This window comes from Triturus cristatus, chromosome 2_1, assembly GCF_964204655.1.
Source record: "Triturus cristatus chromosome 2_1, aTriCri1.1, whole genome shotgun sequence".
NCBI classification, from domain to species: Eukaryota; Metazoa; Chordata; class Amphibia; order Caudata; family Salamandridae; genus Triturus; species Triturus cristatus.
The window spans coordinates 1,062,509,570-1,062,535,942 of record NC_140581.1 but is presented as its reverse complement, the minus strand read 5'-3'; the positions used below and the strand labels follow the sequence as shown (position 1 = coordinate 1,062,535,942).

Below are 26,373 nucleotides of genomic sequence, written 5' to 3'. Positions count from 1 at the left end.
CTGCAGGGTCAACAGAACTGACACCAACTCCTGCAAATCCCTCCCCCTCTGTTGGTAAGACTGCGACTCAGGCTAGCCAAGGTACTGTGCCTCCATGAAACTGCAAATGTATAGAAGTAAGGCGCATTCAGTAATACTGTGCCATGATTTATGCCATCACCATACAAATCTTCTGTAACACTTCATCAAGGGCATACCACTAGGAACCATATCAAGATGGGCTGCATTGGCTCAGCCCAGAGCCGAGCACTGTTTTTATGCACCCGCAAAATGGAAAGGGAATTTATTTAACCCAATAGTTCTCTGACTAAGTATAATAATATAGAGAGCACAGCTCAGAAACAGAAAGAGGCAAACCTTGCTTGCTGTTCTGTCGGAAAATCAAGCTGGGTGAATGCACATAAAAACAGGCGCTCAGCTATGCGTTGAGACACCTTGCCCCATCATGATCCCTCCCCAAATGGGAAGAAACACCCAATCTGACATCTTCCTCACTGTTAGTGTTTGTTTGAATTGCACATGTGAAGGATTTAGTTACAATTTTCAAATTAATTATTGTATTCGATCAGTTAAAAAAACAGTTCACAGAATGAAACAATACTGCTTAGTAAGCAAAAGTGTGAAGTGATCAAGTTGAAATGAGAACTTAAAGTGTAACGAGAAAGATATTTTCTCAGTGGCAGCTAGCAGCATGAAAATATGGCAGGGCGCAATGCCCAAAAACTCACCATAATTGTGGCATACCCTCTCTTCTCTCCTGTTGGGATCCTGGACGAGCAGGAAAGGGATGAACTTACTTCCTTCCCAAAGAAAGGCACAACCAATAAATCCTGGAGCTGCTCTCATGCTTCTTTTAGCATGAGAGCAGCTCCAGGATTGGTTGGAGAAGGCTAACCAAGTGCTCATTGTGAGGCAAGGACCTCTGCCAGCAATTCCCCGGCTGTTATACGGTGCTGGGAGTGCTGCAGTGCGCATGTCAGGCTGGCCGTCACAAGACAACTGGCCAATCCAACACGCGCACTGGCAGGGGCAGCACACATCCTTCAATCTCAGGATTCAGCCCACTCCCTGCCCTCATGCTGCGGCTACAACGTAAAATGGCTTTGATATGCCATTTTATTTATGTTTGTTTACCTGCTGTGCTCGCAGCAGGCGGGGCGATGCTTCGCCGACCTTTTGGAGGAACCGCCCCTGTGCCTTCTGGAATTACCTGGGGAAGCTAGGCAAGGAGACCAAAGCACCAGCAATGGGTCAGAACGGTCTCCAAAGGCTCCAGTCTACCAGGAAAATGCTCGGCAAAAGAAAATAGTCCTGAACTGACTCAATTTGTTGCACAGAGTATGCGTTTGAATATGGCCCCGTTACACACATGCAATAATTTGTAAAAGAGTGTTTACAACATTATGTAGAAACAATTTGGAACTGGAAAACAAAGAAAAATTGTTGAACAAGGCAAAGTAACAAACAAACCTGCAGGTTAAATAAATCTTGATATTTAAAGGTAGCCAAATTTGTAGTTTTATAATCAGATAGGAGGTTGATATGGAAGTCTGGAATATACCCAGGCATGCTTGCCTTATTGGCAATTCTACACCCAACAGATCAGAATACCTTTCTTCTCATCCACTGCCAGCCAGCCCTTTAGCACCTTCTAGCAGCAACTGCAGTAGACTAGGCACCACTCTCAAAAGTAAGAAATTTAAACCTGCAGGCTCACACATACGTTTGAAGGAAAAAATAAGAATTGGAAGCATTCTCAAAGAATTCCAGAAGTAATTCTAGGCATCTGCAACTGACGCATAGTCGAAAGAATGCACACAGGCATGAAAAATGACTACTAATGTAACAGATCACTGTTTCCGCATGCGGAAATGTGAAGCAAAAGTGTTCTTGGGCTTTAAACAGTTTTTGCTTCAATACTGCAAAAATACTTTCCTTGTGTAAAACATGTTGCCAGTCCTACCTTGAAAATACTACCGCCACGAAATACCTACAGACAAGTTTATGCGTGTTCACAAACCTTTGCTCTTGAACCCAGCTAGGAAGCCCCCCAGACTTGTACTTGAACATAAACATTATTCGATGCACAAAGATTCTTATATGAATCAGTGTGTTAGATCTGGGGGTCTCTAGTTGGCAGAGGTAGGTACCACTGTCCAAATAGGGACCCTTACTTCTAGTCAGGGTAAGGGGATACACTCTTTAGATAACCCCTGCTCACCCCCTTGGTAGCTTGGCACGAGCAGACAGGCTTACCGAGGCAATGTGTAAAGTATTTGACCAACACTCACAGTAACACAGTGAAAACACCACAAATGGACTCCACACCAGTGTAGATAAATAAAGTACTTTTATATAAACTACACAAGACCAAAACGACAAAAATCCAACATACACAGTTCAAGAATATGGTTTCAAAAGAGTTCTTATCTTAGCGACAAAATAATCCACATTAGAGTTGATTTTAGGCAACAGTACCTGGTGGTGTGATAAAAGTTCCTAGAGGCGCTCAGGCGTTGAAAAACAAGCAACAGCGTCAGTCCTAAGACCCTGGGGAGGCGATGCGACAACCCCACTGCACGCAGCGGGCGTGTGCGACGAATCCGGCCTGTATGGGGAGTGAGGCGATACTTGTATGGATTCCAAGGCGTAGCTTCTCCGGTAGAAATTTACTCGCAAAGGCACGATGCGACAATCTTCGATTTTTCTGCGACGATGTTCGCAGCGATGAAATATGGCCTGCTAACGAGCGGTGCGACGATCTTCGATGGTTCTGCGACGATGTTCGCAGCAACGAAATGCGGCCCGCTAACAAGCGGTGCGACGATCTCACTCAGCGGCGGCAGGCTCTACGACGATACTCGCAGTGAGGGGAATCTTCCCGCTCCGGGGGCGATGCGCTCCGAAGATGAACGCGGCGTTAACGTTACAGCGGCGACAGGCGCTGCGACGATCTTCGCGGTGACGGAAATTTTCTCACTAAGACGGCGGTGCGTGAAAAAGTTGCAGATATTTTACTTCTTTTCTCTTGGTCAGCTTCCCAACAGCAGGCACCACTTCCAGAGGCCCCACAATTGGATCAAGCACTCTAGGAAGGGCAGAACTCACACAGCAGAGTTCAGGGGGAAGCTGGGGGTGAAGTCCTTTTGTTCCTGGGACTTCTTAACAGGAGGCCAGCTCTACTCAGACCCTTGGAGATTCCTTCAAGCCAGGGGACACAGCACACAGCAAAGTCCTTCCCCTCTCCTTGGCAGCAAAGCAACTGCAGGTCAGCCTTACAGCAGGTCAGTCCTTCTTCTTCAGTCTTCCAGCTTTCTCCTTGGCAGAGGTTCCTTCTTGATTCCAGGATGATCTAATTTTCTGTAGTCTGGGTCCCAATACTTATACCCCAAAATCCTTTGTCCTCTGAATGCAGAGGGACCTTGGCCTTGTCAGAACCAGTCTGGCCAGTCCTGGAGCACTCTGTTTACTTGTTTTCTTCTTTCCTTTGAGAGAGAGGGGCAGGGTCGTCAGCCACCCAGCAGGGGGTGAAGCCAGCATTGTGGAAGGCAGGCACAGACCTATTCAGGCACAGGTGCTACTCCTCCCATCCATCTACAGGGGAATTTCCCTATTGAGCACTGGGCTGACTCATTCAGCCTCTGAGAGCCACCCCTGTCACTCACAAACCAGACAGTCAATTCACAAACAGGCCAAGGCACACAAAAACGGCAGAAAAGGAAACAGCCACTTTCTAAAAGTGCTGTTTTCACACACAGGATTTAAAAACCATCTTTCCTAAAATATGTGTTATTAAATTCTGAGTTCAGGGATACTAGACTTTAATTTTCTCTCTTGCTCCTATGGGAAGATATGCATGTAAAAATTATACTCAGCATTCCCCATTATAGCCTATGGGCAAGATAGCCTTTCAATAGTGAAAAACAAAAATGGCTGTAATTCACTACCAGAGCATGTCACCTACACCAATACATGCTCTACCTTTTACATACACTGCACCCTGCCCAGGGGGGTACCTAGGGCCTTCCATAGGGGTGTCCAATGTGTAGAGAAAGGGAAGGGTTAGGCCTGGCCAGTATGGACACTGGTCAGGTCAGCATTGCAGTTAGCAACTGCACCCAGGCACTGCGGTGGCAGGCCTGTGACACCATTTTAGGGCTACTCCTTTGGGTGGCACAATCAGTGCTGCAGGCCCACTAGTAGCATTTGAATCACCAGCCCTGGCACACTCAGTGCACTTTACTAGGGGCTAACAGGTGAAACAAATATATCAATCATGGATAACCAATTAATATAACAATTTACCTAGGGAGCACTTGCACTTTGACACTGATCAGCAGTGGCAAAGTGCCCAAAGCATCTAAACCAGCAAAAACGAAATCCAGCACAGCGTCACAAAATACAGGAGGTAGAGGCAAATAGTCTGGGGAAACCACGCCAAAGATGCCAGGTCTAACACGTGTCCCCTCCAGCTGAAAGTGGGGAGGACTACCCACCCTCTTGGGAGTTCTCATCGCTAAGGTGGAAAAACCTGGACAGACCATCAGCGTTGGCGTGTTCTGTACCGGTGCGGTGTTCCACCGTAAAGTCCATTCCCTGCAGGGAGATGGACCACCTCAACAGTTTTGGGTTCTCACCCCTCATCTGCATTAACCATCTGAGGGGCCTGTGGTCTGTCTGAACCCGGAAGTGAGTCCCAAACAAGTAGGGCCTCATTTTATTCAGAGCTCAGACCACAGCAAAAGCTTCCCTTTCAATCGCACTCCACCTCTTTTCACTGGGAAGTAGCCTCCTACTAATGAAAGCTACAGGTTGGTCCAAGCCCTCTTTGTTGATCTGGGAGAGTACCTCTCCCACACCATGCTCTGAAGCGTCTGTCTGCACTACAAACTCACTGGAGAAATCAGGCGCCTTGAGCACCGGTGCCGTGCACATGGCAGTCTTCAAGGCATCAAAAGCAGTTTGACAGGCATCGGTCCATTTCACTCTCCTGGGCTGCTTCCTTGAAGTCAGCTCTGTCAAGGGAGCAACAATGGTGCCAAATCCCTTGACAAATCGGTGATAATACCCGGTGAGTCCTAGGAAGGCTCTCACCTCTGTCTGGGTCTTGGGGGGCTCCCAAGCCAGGATGGTATCAATCTTTGCTTGGAGGGGCGCAACCTGGCCGCTCCCTACCTGGTGTCCAAAGTACACCACAGAACCCTGCCCTATCTGGCACTTACTGGCCTTGATAGTGAGACCTGCCCTTTGCAGAGCCTTCAACACTTCATAGAGGTGCTGCAAATGTTCCTCCCACGTGGAGCTGAACACATCAATGTCATCCAGGTATGCAGCGCTGAATTCCTCCAGCCCGGACAGTACCTGATTGACCAGTCTCTGGAATGTGGCAGGTGCGTTCTTCAACCCAAAGGGCATAACTCGGAATTGGAAGTGCCCCTCTGGCGTTGAAAACGCAGACGCCTCCTTGGCCCCCTCAGTTAAGGCAATCTGCCAGTACCCAGATGTTAAATCAAACGTACTGAGGTACTGGGCAGCTCCCAACCGATCCACAAGCTCATCAGCTCTGGGGATGGAGTGCGCGTCAGTCTTGGTGACCGCATTGAGCCCACGGTAGTCCACACAAAACCGGAGTTCTGGGGTGGCACCGGGCGCAGCAGCTTTTGGAACTAAGACCACTGGGCTAGCCCAGGGGCTGCTGGAGGGCTCAATTACCCCTAGCGCCAACATCTTGGAAACCTTTTCCTTGATGCTAGCCCTGACCTTGTCAGCTACCCTGTAGAATTTCTGCTTTACAGGTAGACTATCTCCAATGTCCACATCATGGACGCACCAATTGGTGACACCTGGGGTCAGGGAGAACAGGGAGGAAAACTGACCCAACACCTGGCGACAGTCTCTCTGCTGTTCTAGGGTCAGGGTGGGCGAGAGGACCACACCATACACTGACCCATCTTGCTCCTTGGCTGTCAGGAGGTCAGGAAGAGGGTCACTGTCCTCTTCCATTCCAGCATCTGTAGCCAGGAGCATGGTTACATCAGACCTCTTGAAGTGGGGTTTGAGGCCGTTCACATGTAAGACCCTCAGGGGCTGCCTGGGGGTCTGCAAGTTAGCCAGGTAGGTTACTTCGCTCTTGCGCTCCACCACCTCATATGGCCCAGTCCACTTGTCCTTGAGCGCACAAGGCTCCACTGGCGCCATTACCCACACTTTCTGACCAGGTTGAAATTCGACCAGAGTGGCATTCTGGTCGTACCATCTTTTCATTTCTTCCTGGCTGGCTTCTAGGTTCTCTTGGGCGAGCACACCCCCCCCTTTTGTACCGCTTTGTTCGCCATAAGTTGGCAGGGTATGCTCAGACGTGAGTCCCTTGCTCACTTTGCCACTGGATTCAAGCAAGCCTGGCTGAAGATGGCTGAAATGCCAGAAACCGGTCTTAGGAAGCTTGTTTCCGGTCCAGGGAAGGCATGGCTTGGCAGTTCGGGCTGGACTGTTCCCATGAGGCACAGGGTCAGACTGATTTGCATATGGCCATGTCTGAACTGGGGTGGCAGAGTGGGCTAAAGAACGGTGATGGATCAAACCCTGATCTGTTGACTGGGTGTGAGTGTTTGATTGGTTCTGATGCTCCGTCCATCACCCCCCCCCCCCTTTTGTATCTCTTGGGCGAGCTTCCTGAAGCACAGTGTCTGGCTGCGGAAGACCAGCATATAGCTGAACACATCCTGGGGGGTTTTCCCGGGGGATTTCTCCCACCCCTCCTTCACCAGAGTGAGAGGTCCTCTAACAGGGTGGCCATACAGAAGCTCAAACGTACTGAACCCTAAGGACTTCTGAGGCACCTCTCTGTAGGTAAACAACAGGCATGGTAAGAAGACGTCCCACTTCCGTCTCATGGGCTCCGCAAGGCCCATAATCATACCTTTCAGGGTTCAGTTGAACCTTTCAACCAACCCATTTCCTTGAGGGTGGTAAGGAGTGGTGAACTTATAAGTTACCCCACACTCCTCACACAGAGACTTCATGTACCTAGAGATGAAGTTGGTACCCCGGTCAGAGACCACCTCTCTGGGGAACCCCACACGGGAAAAGATCCCCATCAATGCACGGCCCACCACGGATGCTGTGATTGTCCTGAGAGGGACTGCTTTCGGGTACCGGGTGGCATGGTCCACCAAGACCAGGATGAACCTGTTGCCTAAGGCTGTCTTGGGGTCCAGTGGCCCCACACTATCGATGCCCACCCGCTCGAAAGGGATGCTCAACACAGGAAAGGGTTGGAGGGGTACCTTGCTCTTCCCTCCGCTCTTCCCACTTGCCTGACAAGTCTGGCAAGTCCTACAGAATGTCCCGACGTGCTTCTTCATCTGGGGCCAGAAGAAGTGGGTGACAAGCCTTTGTAAGGTCTTGTCTTGCCCCAGATATCCTGCGAGAGGCACGTCATGAGCCAGACCCAGTAGGAAGTCCCTGAAGCGCTCGGGTACCACCAGCACACGTGCTGCACCAGGCTCAGCGAACTTAGGCTCACTATAAAGCAACCCATCCTCCGAGTAAATGAGATGATGCTTGGCCGCTCCACCTGCTGCCTGGTCTGCAGCCTGCTGCCGCATACCAATGAGGGAAGGGCATTCCTTCTGCGTCCTGCAGAACTCCTCCCTGGAGGTGCCACCCTCTTGCTGCCAATGGGTCAGCTCAGGTAGGACCCCCAGTTCGGCCACCTGTTCCCCTGTAGGTTCCAGGGCATCCCCCTCAGGTTCTGCTCCTTCATGGACCGTGGGAACGGTGGGGGCTGGTTTCCCACACCCTCTGCTCCTTCTCCTCTGGGCAGGTACCTAGGCCACTGTTTCAGGCTCCAGGTCTTCTGAATCACCCCTACTGACTGCCATAGACTGAGTGGTCACACAGATCCAAACCCAACATCTCCATGTGAGCCTGGCGTTCCAACTCCTTTCATGGGAAACTCTCCAGGTCATTACCTAGCAGACAGTCTACAGGCATGGATGGACTCACAACAACCTTCAAGAGACCTGAGACCCCCCTCCACTCAAAGGGAACCTGCACCACTTTACAGAGGCGCACTGAGTTGTCAGCTGCAACTACTGGGCGAAGTATATTGGGAATGACCTGCTCTTCAGACACCCACTGACACCTCACAGATGTCACGCTGGCTCCTGTGTCTCTCAGAGCCTCCACACTTCTCCCATTGATGGTCACCCACTGCCCGTATTTCTTAGTGTTATCGGGTCATAACTGCTGGTCCCTGCCCTTCACTAGAAATTAAATCCTCCCCCAAAGCTATACTCCCTAAACCCGGTTTAGGAGCACCAGTGGGTGCTGGAGGTTTCTTGGGGCAACTAGGGCAATGTGCCCCACCTCTTTGCAGTGATAGCAGGTAGGTGGGCCCCTGGGGGCCAGGTCGGTTTGGGCTTGGGGGGTTGGGACTCCTTTCCCTGGGAACTGTTTTGGGGCCCTTGAGAGAACTCCTTTTGGTTACCCTTGCCCCCCCACTCTTTTGCTGGGGACCCTGCCCACCTTTGGCTGTGGTACCCACTATTCCTCTGTGGACCCTGGTACTGGTCCAGCGGTCCGCCTCCTTAGCAAAGCTCAATGGGGTCCGTCAGCTTGCTGTCTAAAAAGATGCTGGCGCAGCTCTGGAACATATAATCTACTCAAGTGCTCCCAACTAATTAAATGCAACAACCCCTTGTAATCAGTTACTTTGCTGCCCTTCATCCAACCTTCTAGTGCACGCGAGTACAGATTCACACACTCCATCCAAGTCTCAGACTCTTTCTTCTTGGAGTTCCTAAACTGCAGTCTATACTGCTGTGAAGTAAGTCCATACCTGAGACATAGGGCCTCCTTCATACTGGGGTAGGTCATGGCACCTGCTAATTCTAAGGGCTCTAGAGCACACCTCCCAGAAGCCTCAAAATGTTTCCACAGGCCCGCCCCCAATGCTGATCAGGCACACCATTCATCCTCAATGCAATCTCATACGAGGTAAACCAGGCATAGATTTCCTGGGGAAATATACTTTACCCCCTTGACCTGGCTGTGCGCTGCCACCATTGGAACTGGTCTCCACCTGTTTTGCTCTAATGTCCAGTTCCCTCATGCTCAACTCATGAGCCAAAAGCAATCTTTTCTCTTCTTTCTCTACTTCCAATTGCTTCATCTTCATTCGCATGATTTCCAATTCATGCTCTCTCATCCTTTGGTTCTCCTCTAACTCTTCTGGGGTGAAGCCCCTACTGGAATGGTTGCTGCCAGCCCTTGAGACTGGTCTGCCCATGGGCAGATCTTGGGGAATAAAACCATTGTCTTCACCTGCATCATCGTCCTCTTGGGCCTCCCACCAGGCCTTCAAGACTCTTTGTAGCACATCCTTTCTAGATCCACTTTTCACAGGGCAACCAAGGTCTTTGCAGAATTGCTTGAGCTCCTCAACTTTGTACGAATACAGATCCTCAATGGAAAACTCCAATCCTGCCCTCTCGCTTGTTGCCACCTGAGACATGATGCTCTAGAAGAGTTACTCAAAAATAGAACCAAAAACACAGTATGTGGTTGCGTAGTGGTCTACACTTAAACTGGTGATGTACACCGATTACTGTGGGTCAAGTACAAATACCAGTTCTAATCCTCACTGCTGACCACCAATGTTAGATCTGGGGGTCTCTACTTGGCAGAGGTAGGTACCACTGTCCAAATAGGGACCCTTACTTCTAGTCAGGGTAAGGGGGATACACTCTTTAGATAACCCCTGCTCACCCCCTTGGTAGCTTGGCACGAGCAAACAGGCTTATCAAAGGCAATGTGAAAACACCACAAATGGACACCACACCAGTGTAGATAAATAAAGTACTTTTATATGAACTACACAAGACCAAAATGACAAAAATCCAACATGCACAGTTCAAGAATATGGTTTCAAAAGAGTTCTTAGCTTAGCGACAAAATATTCCACATTAGCGTTGATTTTCGCCAACAGTACCTGGTGATGCGATAAAAGTTCCTAGCGGCGCTCAGGCGTTGAAAAACAAGAAACAGCGTCAGTCCTGAGACCCTGGGGAGGCGATGTGACAGCCCCGCTGCACGCAGCGGGCGTGTGCGACGAATCCGGCCTGTAAGGGGAGTGAGGCGATACTTGTATGGATTCCAAGGCGTAGCTTCTCCGGTAGAAATTTACTCGCAAAGGCACGATGTGACGATCTTCGATGTTTCTGCGACAATGTTCGCAGCGATGAAATACGGCCTGCTAACGAACGGTGTGACAATCTTCGATGGATCTGCGACGATGTTCGCAGTGATGAAATGCTGCCCGCTAACGAGCGGTGCGACGATCTCACTCAGATGCGGCAGGCTCTGCGACGATACTCGCAGCGAGGGGAATCTTCCCGCTCCGGGGGCGATGCGCTCCGAAGATGAACGCGTTGTTGACGCCGATCTTCGGGGCGCCGGAAATTTTCTCGCTAAGCCGGTGGTGCGTGAAAAAGTTGCAGATCTTTTACTTCTTTTGTCTTGGTCAGCTTCCCAACAGCAGGCACCACTTCCAGAGGCCCCACAATTGGATCAAGCACTCTAGGAAGGCCAGAACTCACACAGCAGAGTTCAGGGGGAAACTGGGGATGAAGTCCTTTTGTTCCTGGGACTTCTTAACAGGAGGCCAGCTCTACTCAGGCCCTTGGAGATTCCTTCAAGCCAGGGGACACAGCACACAGCAAAGTCTTTCCCCTCTCCTTGGCAGCAAAGCAACTGCAGGTCAGCCTTACAGCAGGTCAGTCCTTCTTCTTCAGTCTTCCAGCTTTCTCCTTGGCAGAGGTTCCTTCTTGATTCCAGGATGATCTAATTTTCTGTAGTCTGGGTCCCAATACTTATACCCCCAAATCCTTTGTCCTCTGAAGGCAGAGGGACCTTGGCCTAGTCAGAACCAACGCTGGCCAGTCCTGGAGCACTCTGTTTACTTGGTTTCTTCTTTCCTTTGGGAGAGAGGGGCAGGGTCGTCAGCTGCCCAGCAGGGTGTGGAGCCAGGATTGTGGAAGGCAGGCACAGCCCTATTCAGGCCCAGGTGCTACTCTTCCCACCCATCTACAGGGGAATTTCCCTATTCCGCCCTGGGCTGACTCATTCAGCCTCTGGGAGCCACCCCTGTCCCTGTCACTCACAAAGCAGACAGTCAATTCACAAACAGGCCAAGGCACACAGAAAGGGCAGAAAAGGAAACAGCCACTTTCTAAAAGTTCTGTTTTCACACACAGGATTTAAAAACCATCTTTCCTAAAAGATGTGTTATTAAATTCTGAGTTCATGGATACCAGACTTTAATTTTCTATCTTGCTCCTATGGGAAGATATGCAGGTAAACATTATACTCAGCATTCCCCATTATAGCCTATGGGCAAGATAGCCTTTCAATAGTGAAAAACGAAAAAGGCTGTAATTCACTACAAGAGCATGTCACCTACACCAATACATGCACTACCTTCCACATACACTGCACCCTGCCCAGGGGAGTACCTAGGGCCTTCCATAGGGGTGTCCAATGTGTACAGAAAGGGAAGGGTTAGGCCTGTCCGGTGTGTACACTGGTCAGGTCAGCATGGCAGTTAGCAACTGCACCCAGGAACTGCAGTGGCAGGCCTGTGACACCATTTTAGGGCTACTCCTGTGGGTGGCACAATCAGTGCTGCAGGCCCACTAGTAGCATTTGAATCACCAGCCCTGGCACGCTCAGTGCACTTTACTAGGGGCTAACAGGTGAAACAAATATACCAATCATGGATAACCAATCAATATAACAATTTACCTAGGGAGCACTTGCACTTTGACACTGATCAGCAGTGGCAAAGTGCCCAAAGCATCTAAACCAGCAAAAAACGAAATCCAGCACAGCGTTAACAAATACAGGAGGTAGAGGCAAAAAGTCAGGGGAAACCACGCCAAAGATTCTAGGTCCAACACAGTGTAATTGACTCTGGCTTACTGTTGCATTTCCAGGAGTAAGGGTCACATGTATCAACATTTTAATAGCGATTCCAAATTGCGATTTTCTATGAATCACAATTAGGTAATCGCTATTATAAAGGTATGAAACTTCAAGTGTTTCATAAAGCGTTTTGTAGGGGGTTGCAAATCGACCTGTCTCATTAATAATAATGAGGTAGGTCGCAATTTGTGACCCCCTAGGCATCACTAAAATCATGGAGATGGTCCCCTGCTGGTCAGCAGACCACCATGTCCGTGATTGTTTTTAAATAAAGCAATCTTTTTTTTTTAATACAGCTCCTCTTCCTTAAAGGAAAGCGGGATGAGTTTAGAAAAAAAAAACGGAAAAGTTTTATGTTTATTTTTTAAGAGTAGGCAGTGGTCCGTTGGACCACTGCCCGCTTGTAAAACATTTTTTGCATACATTCTCAAAGGGGAAGGGGTTCCTTGGGGACCCCTTACATTTGTGATTAGGTTAGCACCTACTTGAAGTAGGTGGTAAAATGTGAATGTTTTGTGACTGCATTTCGGTCACAAAACATTCCTACATACTGATGCGATTGGGTATTAGGAAGGGATGCCGTAAACACTCCCCTTCCTAATAGCGAATTGCTAACCCATTTTGCGATTCAATAATAGGTCACCGAATCACAAAAAAGGGTTTGGTACATTGGGAAAGCCTTTTATTCTGGTCGCAAGCGGTCCGATTCGGGTCGTTTGAAACTTTAAAAAAGGTACATACATGTGGCACTAAGTCAGCATTTCATGGGAAAAAACTGAATTGGGCCCAAATTCCCCTATAATGGCAAACGTTCGGAGGGAGCAAAATCGCTTTTCACTATATTTCATTCTGGTAATGGAGTCATTAGCACACTTGAGCAAAGCTCAAGTGTGCAAGTTGGTTTGTAATTGACACCCACTTTCCCCTACTCACTCATCCATCAGCAAAGCTGCAGTGCAATGCTTGCTTCATCGAGTACTCAAATGCACTGTATGGCACTCTTTTCTCAGTATGCATCTAAGATTAATTCATGTCCACAAATATGTGAGTTCAAAATGCATTCATATATCTACATCCTCCTTGATTCATGACATTAATGGTTGTGTTAAACACAATGTACATTGAGGCCAGTGTGCCTCAAAACTATTTGCACACTTCCTTGGATTTAGGTGTGCTAATGATCTATTTAGTGAGTGGAAATTCTCAAAATGTGAATAAGCATTCCAGTGTGAAGATGGTGAATAACCCACAAACTTGTAAGTTTGTGGGCTGTCACAAACCTTGGCTAGCCCCATTCTCCATCTTGATATGGTCGGATATTTACTCATGTCAAGACTAGAAGTTAATCTTTATCCAGGGTGGGAATGTAGAGGAAATACTCTACTAATTGATGTGGGTGTAATTGAAGGAGTTTCTCCTTAAAAGGAAAAATATTTTTTACTGTGCAAGTAAAAGGTGGAAAGGCTGTAAAGTACAAATGCATTTTCTAAGCTTTTCAACTTGATAAATGTACACTTGGTATATTAATGCCTATACAAGTTGGTGGAAACTTGGACCGCGAATACCAAAAGAATTGGATTTGTTTCTGCTAATTTAGACTTGAACCTATGGGAGTAAATTTATGAATTGTTTTTGTAATCAGTCTACCCCCTTCTTGCAGTTTTCCAAATAAGCATGGCTGCTTTTAAATCGTTCTTAGCATCCCCTGCCTGTGACAAACCTACGCATGGTGTGGTCACTGTTCACAACACTTCATCACAAAATGCCTTCTCTCATCTCATGATCTGTTCTACTTCAGACAAGAAGCTTTAATGTGCGCCTCATTCTTGTTTCCCCTTGCCTCACTCCCCACGCTGTCCTTCAACAGCTGTGCAAGAGGTGTCTGCAGCACCACCTACAACCCTCAGTACTCCCAGACCACTCCTTCATCATCTCATGGCAGTCTGAAAGACCCACCAAGATTGTTCTTTGAATGTACAGATTTATATTGCCATGTTAGGGCATACAGACAATGACATGAGCACGGCCATCTTAGCAGACTCACATGTTGCTAGTTTTGTATGACCCAACAAGTCTTACTTACCAAACGTTAACTTCACTAGCTAGCGTTCCATTGGAACTTTCTCCTTTCCTCCAACTGTTCTCTCTCCATATAATGTGAACAAGTAGGGTTTCTGGTTTTTACTTAAACTCGATTACACCCAATAAAACAACACCACATGGCTTTTCTGCTGTTCAGTAGTGACTTGAAAACTCTGAATTTAGCTGGCCTTTTTACTGCTATGTTGCATAATGGTGTCAAAGCAGTATAGGTACAGACCCTACTTCTAAGCACTTTTCTGTCATGGAAGCTTTAGCTCTGACACACTTTATAGGTCTCGCCTGGCGTAAGACTGCGCAGACATGCGCAGTCTCGCTGGCGAGATTTAATGATTTGAAGAGATTTCTCTAGTGGGCTTTAAGCCCCGCCCCTCTTTTCCATTGGCTGGCGTCACCGTTTATGCTAAACGGTGGCCAGCCATTGGAAAAGAGCGTCTAGTGACGTACACTTTTCTCTTTTAGAGCCGTCCCAGTTGGACTGGCTGCCCCGACTTACTGCTGGCGTAATAGTTTTTTTTATCTTTATGGGGCCAAACACATGGCCCCATAAAGATAAGAAACCAGTCATGCGTGCCAGTCCAACTGAAAAGAGAGTTGTTGTTGGTGTTGCAGCGCGCGCCTGCAGTGTCGGGGACCCGGGCTCACTCCTCCCGGTCCGGCGACTGCTCCGCTGGCTTGTTTGAGGTGGTGATTGAGGTTACTGCTGCATTCACATACCGACTCTTGATTAAACCGGAAAGGAGCCCGTCACGTATCCCGGCTTGTGAGTGGGTAAGAACAGCCCCACCCTGACTATCTCAGAGATGTGTCAACCTATGACCTGCAGTGAGGACCCCACAGCTTGACTGCATAATAAAGCACGTATTTTGCCATGACAGGGACAGGCACTATAGGTATAGGTATCATGCGAGGGCCGGATCAGGTAACCAACAGAATGTTCCTGGTTGGACTTGTTGCCTGACCATGACGGTTTCACTGTTGAAACAAAGTCCCGCCTATAGCTTATTTCACGAGCTCCTGACTAAAAACAAGTGTCTGGTGCTATTAATTTTACGGATTTGTTTTCATGATCCAATCTCTTGACACAGTAGAGCCCTCTTTATTTACCCCAGTGCTGTACTCGCGTCCACCAGGTATGCAAATTAATATTTTGCTTCCAGATTCTGGCAGGCCAAGGACAACCACTCAGGGGTCCTCTTGATGAGTTGACGGTCCAGCCAGTAGAGTTCCTGGAAGATGGCGGCCGAGGTGGTAGAGCGGTGGTTGGTTAGGCTGCTCGCACTCTTACAGGCGGTAAGTGTTTAGGGAATGGAAGGGTTTGCTCAGTGAGTTCTTCAAGGGGCGTACGTGAATCGGTACAATGGTAGCAAGGACCCGAGGGAGTAGTGCTCATCGAATCCTAGAATGGGTGACGTGGCTTTGCCTTCGCTTCCTGCCTGCTGTGTGTGTTCAGAAAAGGGGAAATAGGTTCGGGAGTGTACTGACGAGAACTGGGACCACGTGCACTACTCTGACAGGGAAACCCCTGTCCCATCACCCAGATATTTCATATGTCTGTGTTGCTCGTGGCCGCCCCACATGGTCCTCTTAATCGATTATTTGTATTGATTTTTTATAGAGTGCTGGCTACCTTTATCAATATATTGTATTTATATAGTGCTTTATACTCCTGACGAGGCTCCGCTGCTTAGACAAAGAAGCAGGCTGTCCCATTTTGGAAACGCTTAGCTAGCAGACTGTTGAATTACAGTGATGCCAATGTTGAAGGATGTTTATTGGCATACGCAGGGTTTTAAGTGGGATGAAAAAACTGGGGTGTCTCTCGAAGGGTGGTGTCCAATGTAATTAAGAGCGTGGCTTAAAACACATAAGTCAAAAATATGTGCTTACCATAGTGTGCCGCCCGACTGGTATTTTGCTGCTTCTGTCTGCATCCAGATACATAGCACAACAAGTAACATTACACCTACAGCAAGCCAAAGCTATTGGCTTTGTCAATGGTTCCTAGTTGCATAAGCAACAAATATGACTTCGTTGAATATAATATGACAATCCTTCAGTTCTGAAATGATGAGACTGTGAAAGAACTACGACTCACTTTTGAGTTTCATTAAGGCAGGTAAAGGTGGTACTGCTGCAGATTTGAGATTTTTTTCCACCCGGTGAGCGATGGCAACAAGCATTGGAAATGCAATAGGCCTCGCCTTTTATTAAGTTAAAGCCATTTACTTTGCTAATGATATTATATAGCAAAGCAAATGGCTTTAACTTAATAAAAGGCGAGGCCTATTGCATTTTCAATGCTTGTTATCTGCGGTGCAAACATCCATCCGGCCGTGCACATCTTTGACAAGGGGTGAGGCTGGCCACCGGGTAAGAAGAGTTTGAGTGCTGAGAAATGTGAGCGCCAGGGAAGTAAGAGAAACAATGAAAAAATAATTGGAAGGGCAAATTGAAAGTAAGCTTTCAAATAAGAGAGTTAGAAGCTGGGCAGAAGTAAAGAATAATTGACTATAAGAATCAATGAGTGAAGGAAAAAAAATGCAGCTTATTTATTAGCACCGTAAAAACACCATCCCTGTATTTTTATATAGAAAGAAACAAAAAACACTGATAACCGCTTGCTTTTCCATTTTTTGAAAACACTGCAAAGCATTGGAATTTTGAACCAGAAAATTTAAATTCACAACAAATATATACTGAAAATGCACAAAATAACTAAAAACATTTTTATCAGCAAAGTATATGTGTACCTATGCTAAAGCTTCAAACCCTGTACTGCTACTTACGTTCAGCAAACAATTTAGCACACAAAGAAAACACAGAGTGCAAACTGGAATTAAAAAAAGATGTAACCACTGTAGGCATTGACTTACTGACTGACATTCTCTTACCAATTAGCCTTGGTTCCGCTTAGTGGTAGATGGCAAATAGAGCTATCCACTCATAGGGAAGTTGTATTTGTGCCCCACTGCAGGTTGACCTAAATTGTGAATCCAGATGACCAAGTCGATTGCACTACAGCATGAGCGGAATCGGGACATGGGACCCCAACCACTTTTGCTTATTAAAACTCACTATATGTCTTCCTAACAGTGCTACAGTGGGCCATTGATACAACATGGTATCACAAGTCACAAGCCACAACAATGAGGCGAAATCTTACTTGCCACATAGATAGTCAAATGTCTACTTCAAAACGGTTCAAAAGCCCAAAATTGTATAATTCCCTATGTGCTACACATTTTCAGCCATTGACACATGCAGGATTCCCATGACTGAATCTGCCTTGCTACACTTCAAAACTCCTCGGACAGAGAACAATGTGTGTTTGTGAGATGGGAAATTCCACCTCGACCGCTAGAGACAATCCAGTTACTTCCTTAAGAAGCACCTCTGGACTAATTTACGAGATGGATGACACTGTACCTTAAACCAGAATCATAATAACAAAATGTCCTTACTTTTTAGACTGAGAATGCAGCACATGAAGAAAGAGGAAATAACAAGGAGAAATAAAAGAATGCCTCCTTATTATGCATCTATTGGGAAATCATAGCATTTTTACACATTCCCAAGTTTACTAGTCTTATTAAATCTGGGAATGTGCCAAAATCCATGGGTGGATGCGTGGGAACACCATACGTTACACCGATGGAACGCCTTTCCAGTGCAGAGTGACGCAAGGCAGCAACTTGTGCTGCTTTGCATTACTCTAGATATGGTAGGCCATAAAGAGCCACGCAAGGTGGTTCTGCGTGGCCTATTAAATCTCACTAAAGTCCTTGGGTTGCCTTGCAGCACTTTGCCTGACACAATGGCAATTTAAGGGTATCATAAGTTTGGGCCCTAGTCTTTTCCACAGATTCATTGCTTCATTTTGAAGTCTGGCCTAAATACAGCTTTAGCTATATTGCCAGCCTCATATTTTCCCGAAAATATCATACAAAAAGTACATAAATATAAAGGGGCTCCCAATCGATACCTTTTTACCATTGGTCTGTTGACATGTCACTAAAATTATACTCCCTACCACCCCAGCAAAAGTTATAGATCAACGGATCTGCCCACTCCAGCTACTGGATGACTTCTTAACTTGCACATATACAACTACCTTTAAAAATAGAAATATTTAGACACTTGCACTTCTCAGTAACTGACATCAACTATTTTAAGAACTCTCAAGACATTTATTGTTCATTACAATGATCTTTCCTCACTATATACCAGATTTGGTATATTTATTTATCCTATTGAAAATAAAAATGTCATTACAGTTGCTAAAATGCATATGCAGATATGACTTGTGTCCTCGCCATGCACTGCTAATTCCCCACATATTTCATCACTCATGACATCTTCTATGACATTATAGATAACTTCAGTACAACATGTGCTCTAAAATTATTAATGAGAAAATGGTGCATGGTGGGGGTGCTAGTTATAGTCAGGCCTTGGCGAGTTCTCAGAGTTTCGCTATGCGGAACTCTGTGAAGTGACCAAAAATCTCTGTCACGCTACACTGAGTTCCTCAAGTAGCGGAGTGCTTTACATCTTGCTGTTTGCACTGATTTTTAGCGGCAGGTGTTTGCCCTGTGCTGTGAAATCAGTGTAAACGGCACCACACGCACTGCAAGAGGGCACTGCTTCTTTCAGTTCTACTTGAGCTGCAGCTTACTCAAAGCGAAATGAAGGTGCCTCAAGAGAAATCTTGTTGGAAGTTGGTCTGGTGTTAGATTTTCCTCCCTATTCCACTTTCTGGAGTTTTTTGAACTCTGCGTGCTATGTGGAGCACAGAGTGGGAACAACTTTGCAAACTCCACGAGCAGAGCAAATTTTCTCGCCCAGGCCTTCTTATAGTTACCTTAGGGCACAAGTTACAGTTACTTCAGATAACTATAATTGCTGAATTTCTATGGTTTTGTGTGTGTAAATTGTGAACCCAACTATAACATCCCTGTACCTTTTGGTTTCGTGGTGACTTTATATATATATATATATTCACTGAAAAAACCATAGGTTTCAGGGGCGTTATAATTAGCTGGACTTTTCCCTCATACAAAACCCTAGAAATTCCCCTGTTATAGTTAGTTCAGCTAACTATAACTCGTGCCCCCGCAATGCACTGCTGATGACGTCACATATTACATCACTCATGAAATGGTCAGTGACATCACTGATGACATCACTGATGATATCTCAAATGACATCACTGATGACGTCAGCCATGTGACAAATTAGTGCACCTTCTCACACCCTAATATAACCTTTGATACACCGACTCAAAATTTCAAACGGCCATTTTGACAACCATAGATACTCCAATACCAATAACTACACTCCCACTCATTGACTTTTAGGTCTACATACATGTCCACTCACTCACCCGTACAGTCACTCATACTTACAGTCACTCTGTGCATTTATACACCTATATAGACACTCACACACCGCCAATCATCCATTGAGGTCATGCAAATAATTAATCACAGTCCAATTTACTCACCTATACAGTTAAACACACTCAAGTTCACTTACTCATAAAAATACTTACAAATTCTGTGCCTTTCTGCAGAAAAACAAACAGCACATGACACAGATATCCTTGCACTATGGCGCATACAGTCACTCCCAAAATCACACACTCTCACATATAGATAGTTATATACTCTTACACACATATACACTGCGTTTCACATATGTAGTTACTGACACATGTACAACTGAGATATACATTCAATCACTAACACACCCTTACATACAGTCACCCAACCATACAGTCCATCACAGATGCACTCTTAAAACCATGCACCCACTGAATCACCCACTCACACATCTAGTCACAGAGTCACACACACAAACACTCAGGCACCCATACAGATACTCAGACAACCAATCAATAACCCATATAGACACTCATATAGCTATTCACAAAACCATGCAGCCACTTATACACCAACATACAGACACATGCAAAGATTCACACAGTTTAGTCACTAGTCTGCAGTAAGATACATTTAATGACTCACTTATAGAGTCAGTTACGCACCTAGAAAATCATCCATTCACACACTTGTACACCCACTTATTCTTCAACAGGCCTTTCCCTATATTTATTAAACATATTAAAACTGTTCAGAAACACATACTCAATGGATGATGTCATCAGTGATGTCATTTGAGATGTCATCAGTGATGTCATCAGTGATGTCACTGACCATGTCATGAGTGATGTAATATGTGACGTCATCAGCAGTGCATTGCGGGGGCGCGAGTTATAGTTAGCTGAACTAACTATAACTGGGGAATTTCTAGGGTTTTGTACGAGGGAAATGTCCAGCTAACTATAACGCCCCTGAAACCTATGGTTTTTTCAGTGTATTTCTAAGGTTTTTTAAATGCTAATTCCTACCTATAACGTGCCTGAAACCTATGTTTTTTTTCCGTGAATTTCAAAGGTTTTTTAAATGCCAATTCCTAACTATAACGTGCACGAAACTTATGGTTTTTTCAGTGAATTTCAAAGGTTTTTTAAATGCTAATTCCTATCTATAACTTATCTCTAAAGATATCATGAAAAGCATTCTTTTTTAAAAGTAGGGTTCACATTAGTTTTGTCGAAAAGCATCTTTGTGATTGGTTAAGAAAAAGCAGTTTCAACGTGGAGTACATATCATAGGATAAAATTTGCTCAGCTCAACCACACCTGCTACTTGCATTTGGAAGGCACTGTTCGAACTTAAATCAATTGTGAACTTTTAACCTGCACGTGTCGTTAAATGTTCAAGAAAATGTTGCAAAAAAATATCGTTACGTTTTAAAAAATTTATGGAGTTTTAACCTGCACGTGTTGTAGAATGTTCTACAAAGTGTGTTGATAGAATACGTTGCACTTCTGACTTCTATGTGTTGTTGAATATTAAAAAAATGGTTCATATGGAAAATTAAAAAGAAACCAATAGAGAAGTTTTGAAGCCTAAAAGAATCAAGGAACTATTCTAATTTATTCTTTACATGTATTTATGTGTGGAGCAACAAAATTATAGACACAACAGCACTAGGAAGAGGAAGAAGCAGGGAGTGGGGGGAGAGGGGGAAATGGGCAGAATGGCACACATGCACAATGAAGTACAACACACATATAGACTAACAATGGCCAAAATGAAACACACCAACAAGGAGCACAAGTCACACAACCCGCCAACATCACACCACTGAACGAGCATAGAAGTGAAAACCACGCTGCATTCATACAGGATGTGTACAAAGGCCAGTCGTTGGTGTTGTGGGATGTCTGCGACCGTGGTCATCATGGATGAGATGCCCAGCATGTGGCACATGGTTGAGTTCACTGTGTGTTATGTTGCCAAACGGCTGCTCCTCCCTCCCATGAGCCCCCACACTTTTGTACGGTGCGCTGTTGTATCTCGTGCACTTGTACGGCACACCATTGTAATGCCTATTTGCGCATGTCCTGCTACATTCCAACTACACCATTACAGTGACGTTTGGAGGTGGTGCATGCCACTTTACAACATCGACTGCTGCGGCTCTTGTAGCAGGCCACACCAGAACAGAGAGACACACTTACCGCACTTCCTGTACACGGACATGTCCGAGACACCCCGTTCCCCTTGCCGGATAGGCACACCCCTGCACTGACCTGTGAACCCCAGACCAGCACACGCCAGTTGTGCATGCAGGAGGATGGGAGCGTAGCTACACGTCCAGGCTCACCGCCAACGCTGAGGTGACAGCACACTGTGATGTTGCAGGGCTCGTGCCTATCATGCTAAGACAATGTCCACAGGGACACACTTGCTAAAATGCGGGTTGGGGGGCATTGGCGGTCCTGGAATTGTTGAGATGCGTCTTCTGGCCCTCATGGGTATCCCTGTATCATGCTCATTGACTCTATGGCACCTGTGGGTGTTCTGGTGTGGCTCTTGGCTGTGTTCCCTTTCATGGTGCAGGTAGTTGCCCTGCTTAACACCAGCAGAAAGCAGGTGTAAAATCCCTGGTGCTAACATGTCTTATCGCCGGAATTTGTTTCGCATTGCAATTGTTGTGAAAGTTGTGATGTGATTTTTTTCGTGTGCAGAACAATATACGAACTGAGCAGTGTATCTCGTCAAGATCCAGCACCTGACGCACTATTCCCAATCAATATAAATACAATGAGATTTCTTAATAGATTTTGTGTGTACACTGTAAGTGCAGCCAATACCTCAGTGCAATTCAATACAGGATTTTAGTATTTAGAATAAATCGGAAAGGTCCACCTCATGTCTTTTTGCACGGGCACGGCTATTCTCCATTTCATTATCAGCACTTTAATGGAAGTAAAGTTGAGATAAATCTAACACACTATTCAGAAGTTGGTGCAAACTACAGATATCACCAGTATTCCAGCGATAAGTGCCCCAAAATTTAACACCATGGTGGACTCCATCAAATAACAGTAATAACAAGAAAGAGTCACACAGCAGTTAAGAGAACAACCAAAAACGTTATTATTTTTTTTTTCAAACTTTATTTTTTATAATCATAAATATATAAACGATAAACTATTTTCAAACTTTATTTTTTTATTAACATATATATGAACGATAAACTAATAAACAAAATGTAACAACAATAATACAAAACAACAAGGCGGAACACTCCTGTGGGGACCATGGATGTCGACGACAGATCTGGAAAATCAGAAAGATTGTTAAAAAAAAAACAACATGCTATTCTCAACAAAATACCACAAGAAACAAATCACAGATATATAAAATGCATAAAGCTAACAAAATTTTATAAGTTTAACTTACAAAAACTGTAAATGTTGCCACTTTAAAATATTTACCGAATCTGAGGAATTTTTTTTGCAGAAGGCACCACGCCCACAACGTTTTTCTTCAGTGGTGAGGAAATTTTTTACTTTTCCCAGGGGGCAAACAAAGACCAATGCCACCTTGATCACGTGCAAGATTTGCAAAAGAGTTCTGTCACGAGGGGATCCTAACAAAAAATACTCGTACGGCACGGCAAGTATGATGAAACACCCAAGGACCCTTCATCCGAACAATCTTGCATGAGAAGAGTGCAAACAGAAGAGAAACACTTCTATTCTGTATCTGTAAAAAAGAATCACAAATAAATGTATATTAATAACTTTCAAAATTATACTATTCCATTACTGTACAAACACATTTTATATAAATACTGACTAAGAAACTATGTCCCTGAACCACAAGTGTGACGATGGTTAAAACACTACATGCATAGTGCATACTACTTTGAAGCAGTTCATGCCCTAAAGCCTACCTCACTAAAACTCTACATGCTAACTGACTAAATGATTACAGTACTATAAGGAGATACACTGGGTGAGTGACAGGGTGTTCGCTAGAAGAGTGTGAATACTAACTAGGGAATTGAAGGTGTGAAACACAACTGTGTGGGTGATTAGAGGACTGCATCCATACTGCATAGGAATTTAAAGCAGTCCATGTGCTAAGGCCTGGCTCACTGCATGACTACTTGGGTACTGACTGAATGATTAGAGTACAGCAAGGAGAGTGCCTAGGTGAATTTATAAGTGCTAGGCTTTTCGCATAGGGAATGGATTAGTACTTGGTACTGAATGGGTCACTAGAGGAGTGCAAAGGCAGTGACAAGATGTTTGCTGGACTGTATGGATACTGACTAGGAAATTTAAAGTGTGAAAGACAAGTGTCTAGGTGGTTAGAAGACTGCATGCATAGTGGATAGGGGTTTGAAGCAGTCCATGTGCTAAGGCCTGGCTCAGTGCATGAATACTAAGGCACTGACTGAATGATTAGAGTACTGCAAAGAGAGTGTCTTGGTGAATTTATGAGTGTTTGGGTTTTGGCACAGTGAATGGATTAGTACATGATGCTGAATAGGTCACTAGAAGACTGCAAAGGGAGTGACAGGGTGTTTCCTGGAAGTGTATGGATACTGACTAGGGAATTGAAGGTGTGAAAGACAATTGTGTAGGTGGTTAAAGGACTGCATGCATAGTGGACAGGGGTTTGAAGCAGTCCATATACTAAGGCCTGGGTCACTCGATGAGTACTTGGGTACTGACTGAATGATTAGAGTACTGCAAGGAGAGTGCCTGGGTGAATTTGTTAGGGTTTGGCGCAGTGAATGGATTAGTACATGATGCTGAATGGGTCACTAGAGGAGTGCAACGGGAGTGACAGGGTGTTTGCTGGAAGTGAATGGATACTGACTGGGGAATTGAAGGTGTGAAAGACAAGTGTGTAGGTGGTTAGAGGACTGCATGCATAGTGGATAGGGGTTTGAAGAAGTCCATGTGCTAAGACCTGGCTCAGTGCATGAATACTTAGGCAGTGACTGAATCATTAGAGTACTGGAAAGAGAGTGTCTTGGTGAATTTATAAGTGTTTGGGTTTTGGCACAGTGAATGGATTAGTACATGCTGTTGAATGGGTCTCTAGAGGACTGCAAATGAAGTGACAGGGTGTTTCCTGGAAGTGTATGGATACTGACTAGGGAATTGAAGGTGTAAAAGACAAGTGTATAGTATGTTAGAACACTACATGCATACTGCATAGACATTTGAAGCAATCTATTTGGTACTTAAAAACTAACTAAATAATCAGACTACTTCTAGGACAGTGCTTAGGTAAAACTTTTACATTTTCAGTTCTGCCACAGTGAACAGAATAGTACATGGTACTGCACCTTAGTGTCAAACCCTGACTCATTTTATCAATGCATAAGCAAAGACTAGCTTCTAATGCTACTAAAACTTGACAACATGACAGGTTTTAAAAGAGTTATCTGCTAAAAAATACACAATGTTACCAAATGCTTCTCTCACAGTGCTTCCCAAATGCACACAGACTCACAGTGTGGTTGTAGACAAGCAACACTATCCTAGGAGTTTACCAAAACTCATTCACTAGTCTGGAAGAGTTAATGGTACTGCACTCAATCTACATATTTAAGTACAGCACATCAGTGTCAAAGCATGACTCATTTAATCAACGCATTAGCAAAGACTGGATTCTAATGCTACTAAAACTTCACAACATGACAGGTTTTAAAACAGTTATCTGTCAGCAAATACATGATGTTACCAAATGCTTCTCTCACAGTGATCCCAAATACACACTAACTCACAGTGTGATTCTAGACAAGCACCACTATCCCAAGGAATTTACCAAAACTCATTCACTACAGTGCAAGTGGTAAGGGAACTGCACACAATCTACATATTTCACGACTGCAATTTACTGTCAATGCCTGACTCATTTAATGAAAGCATAAGCCATAACTGTCTTCTAATGCTACTAAAACTTGACAACATGACATGTTTTAAAACAGTTATCTGTCAGTAAATACACGATGTTACCAAACACTTCTCTCACAGTGGTTCCCAAATGCACACAGACTCACAGTGTGATTCTAGACAAACAACACTATCCCTAGCAGCTTACCAAAACTCATTCACTACAGTGGAAGTGGTAAGGGAACTGCACACAATCTACATATTTCACGACTGCACTTTAGTGTCAATGCCTGACTCATTTAATCAACGCATAAGCAATGACTGGCTTCTAATGCAACTAAAACTTGACAAAATGACAGGTTTTAAAATAGTTACCTGTCAGCAAATACACGATGTTACCAAATGCTTCTCTCACAGTGGTTCCCAAATGCACACAGACTCACAGTGTGATTCTAGACAACAATCACTATACCTAGGAGTTTACCAAAAATCATTCACTACTGTGGAAGTGGTAAGGGAACTGCACACAATCTTCATATTTCAGGACTGCACTTTTGTGTCAAAGCCTGACTCATTTAATCAAAGCATAAGCAAAGACTGGCTTCTAATGCTACTAAAACTTGACAACATGACCGGTTTTAAAACAGTTATCTGTCAGCAAATACACGATGTTACCAAATGCTTCTCTCACAGTGGTTCCCAAATGCACACAGACTCACAGTGTGATTCTAGACAAGCAACACTATTCCTAGGAGTTTACCAAAACTCATTCACTAGTCTAGAGGAGTTAATGGTACTGCACACAATCTACATATTTAAGTACAGCACATCAGTGTCAAAGCATGACTCATTTAATCAACGCATAAGCAAAGACTGGATTCTAATGCTACTAAAACTTCACAACATGACAGGTTTAAAAAAAGTTATCTGTCAGCAAATACATGATGTCACCAAATGCTTCTCTCACACTGATCCCAAATACACACTAACTCACAGTGTGATTCTAGACAAGC

At 45.1% G+C, this 26,373-nt stretch overlaps 1 protein-coding gene across 2 annotated transcripts in view; it reads left to right on the top strand.

Annotated features, from left to right (window-relative positions):
* Window positions 1–26,373, top strand: part of EMCN (endomucin) — a 672,183-nt gene that overhangs the window by 241,268 nt on the left and 404,542 nt on the right. For both annotated transcript variants that reach the window (XM_085635882.1, XM_085635891.1), the window contains exon 2: window positions 7–81. In XM_085635882.1, coding sequence (XP_085492008.1) covers window positions 7–81 — 75 coding nt within the window. The remainder of the gene's footprint in view (window positions 1–6; window positions 82–26,373) is intronic.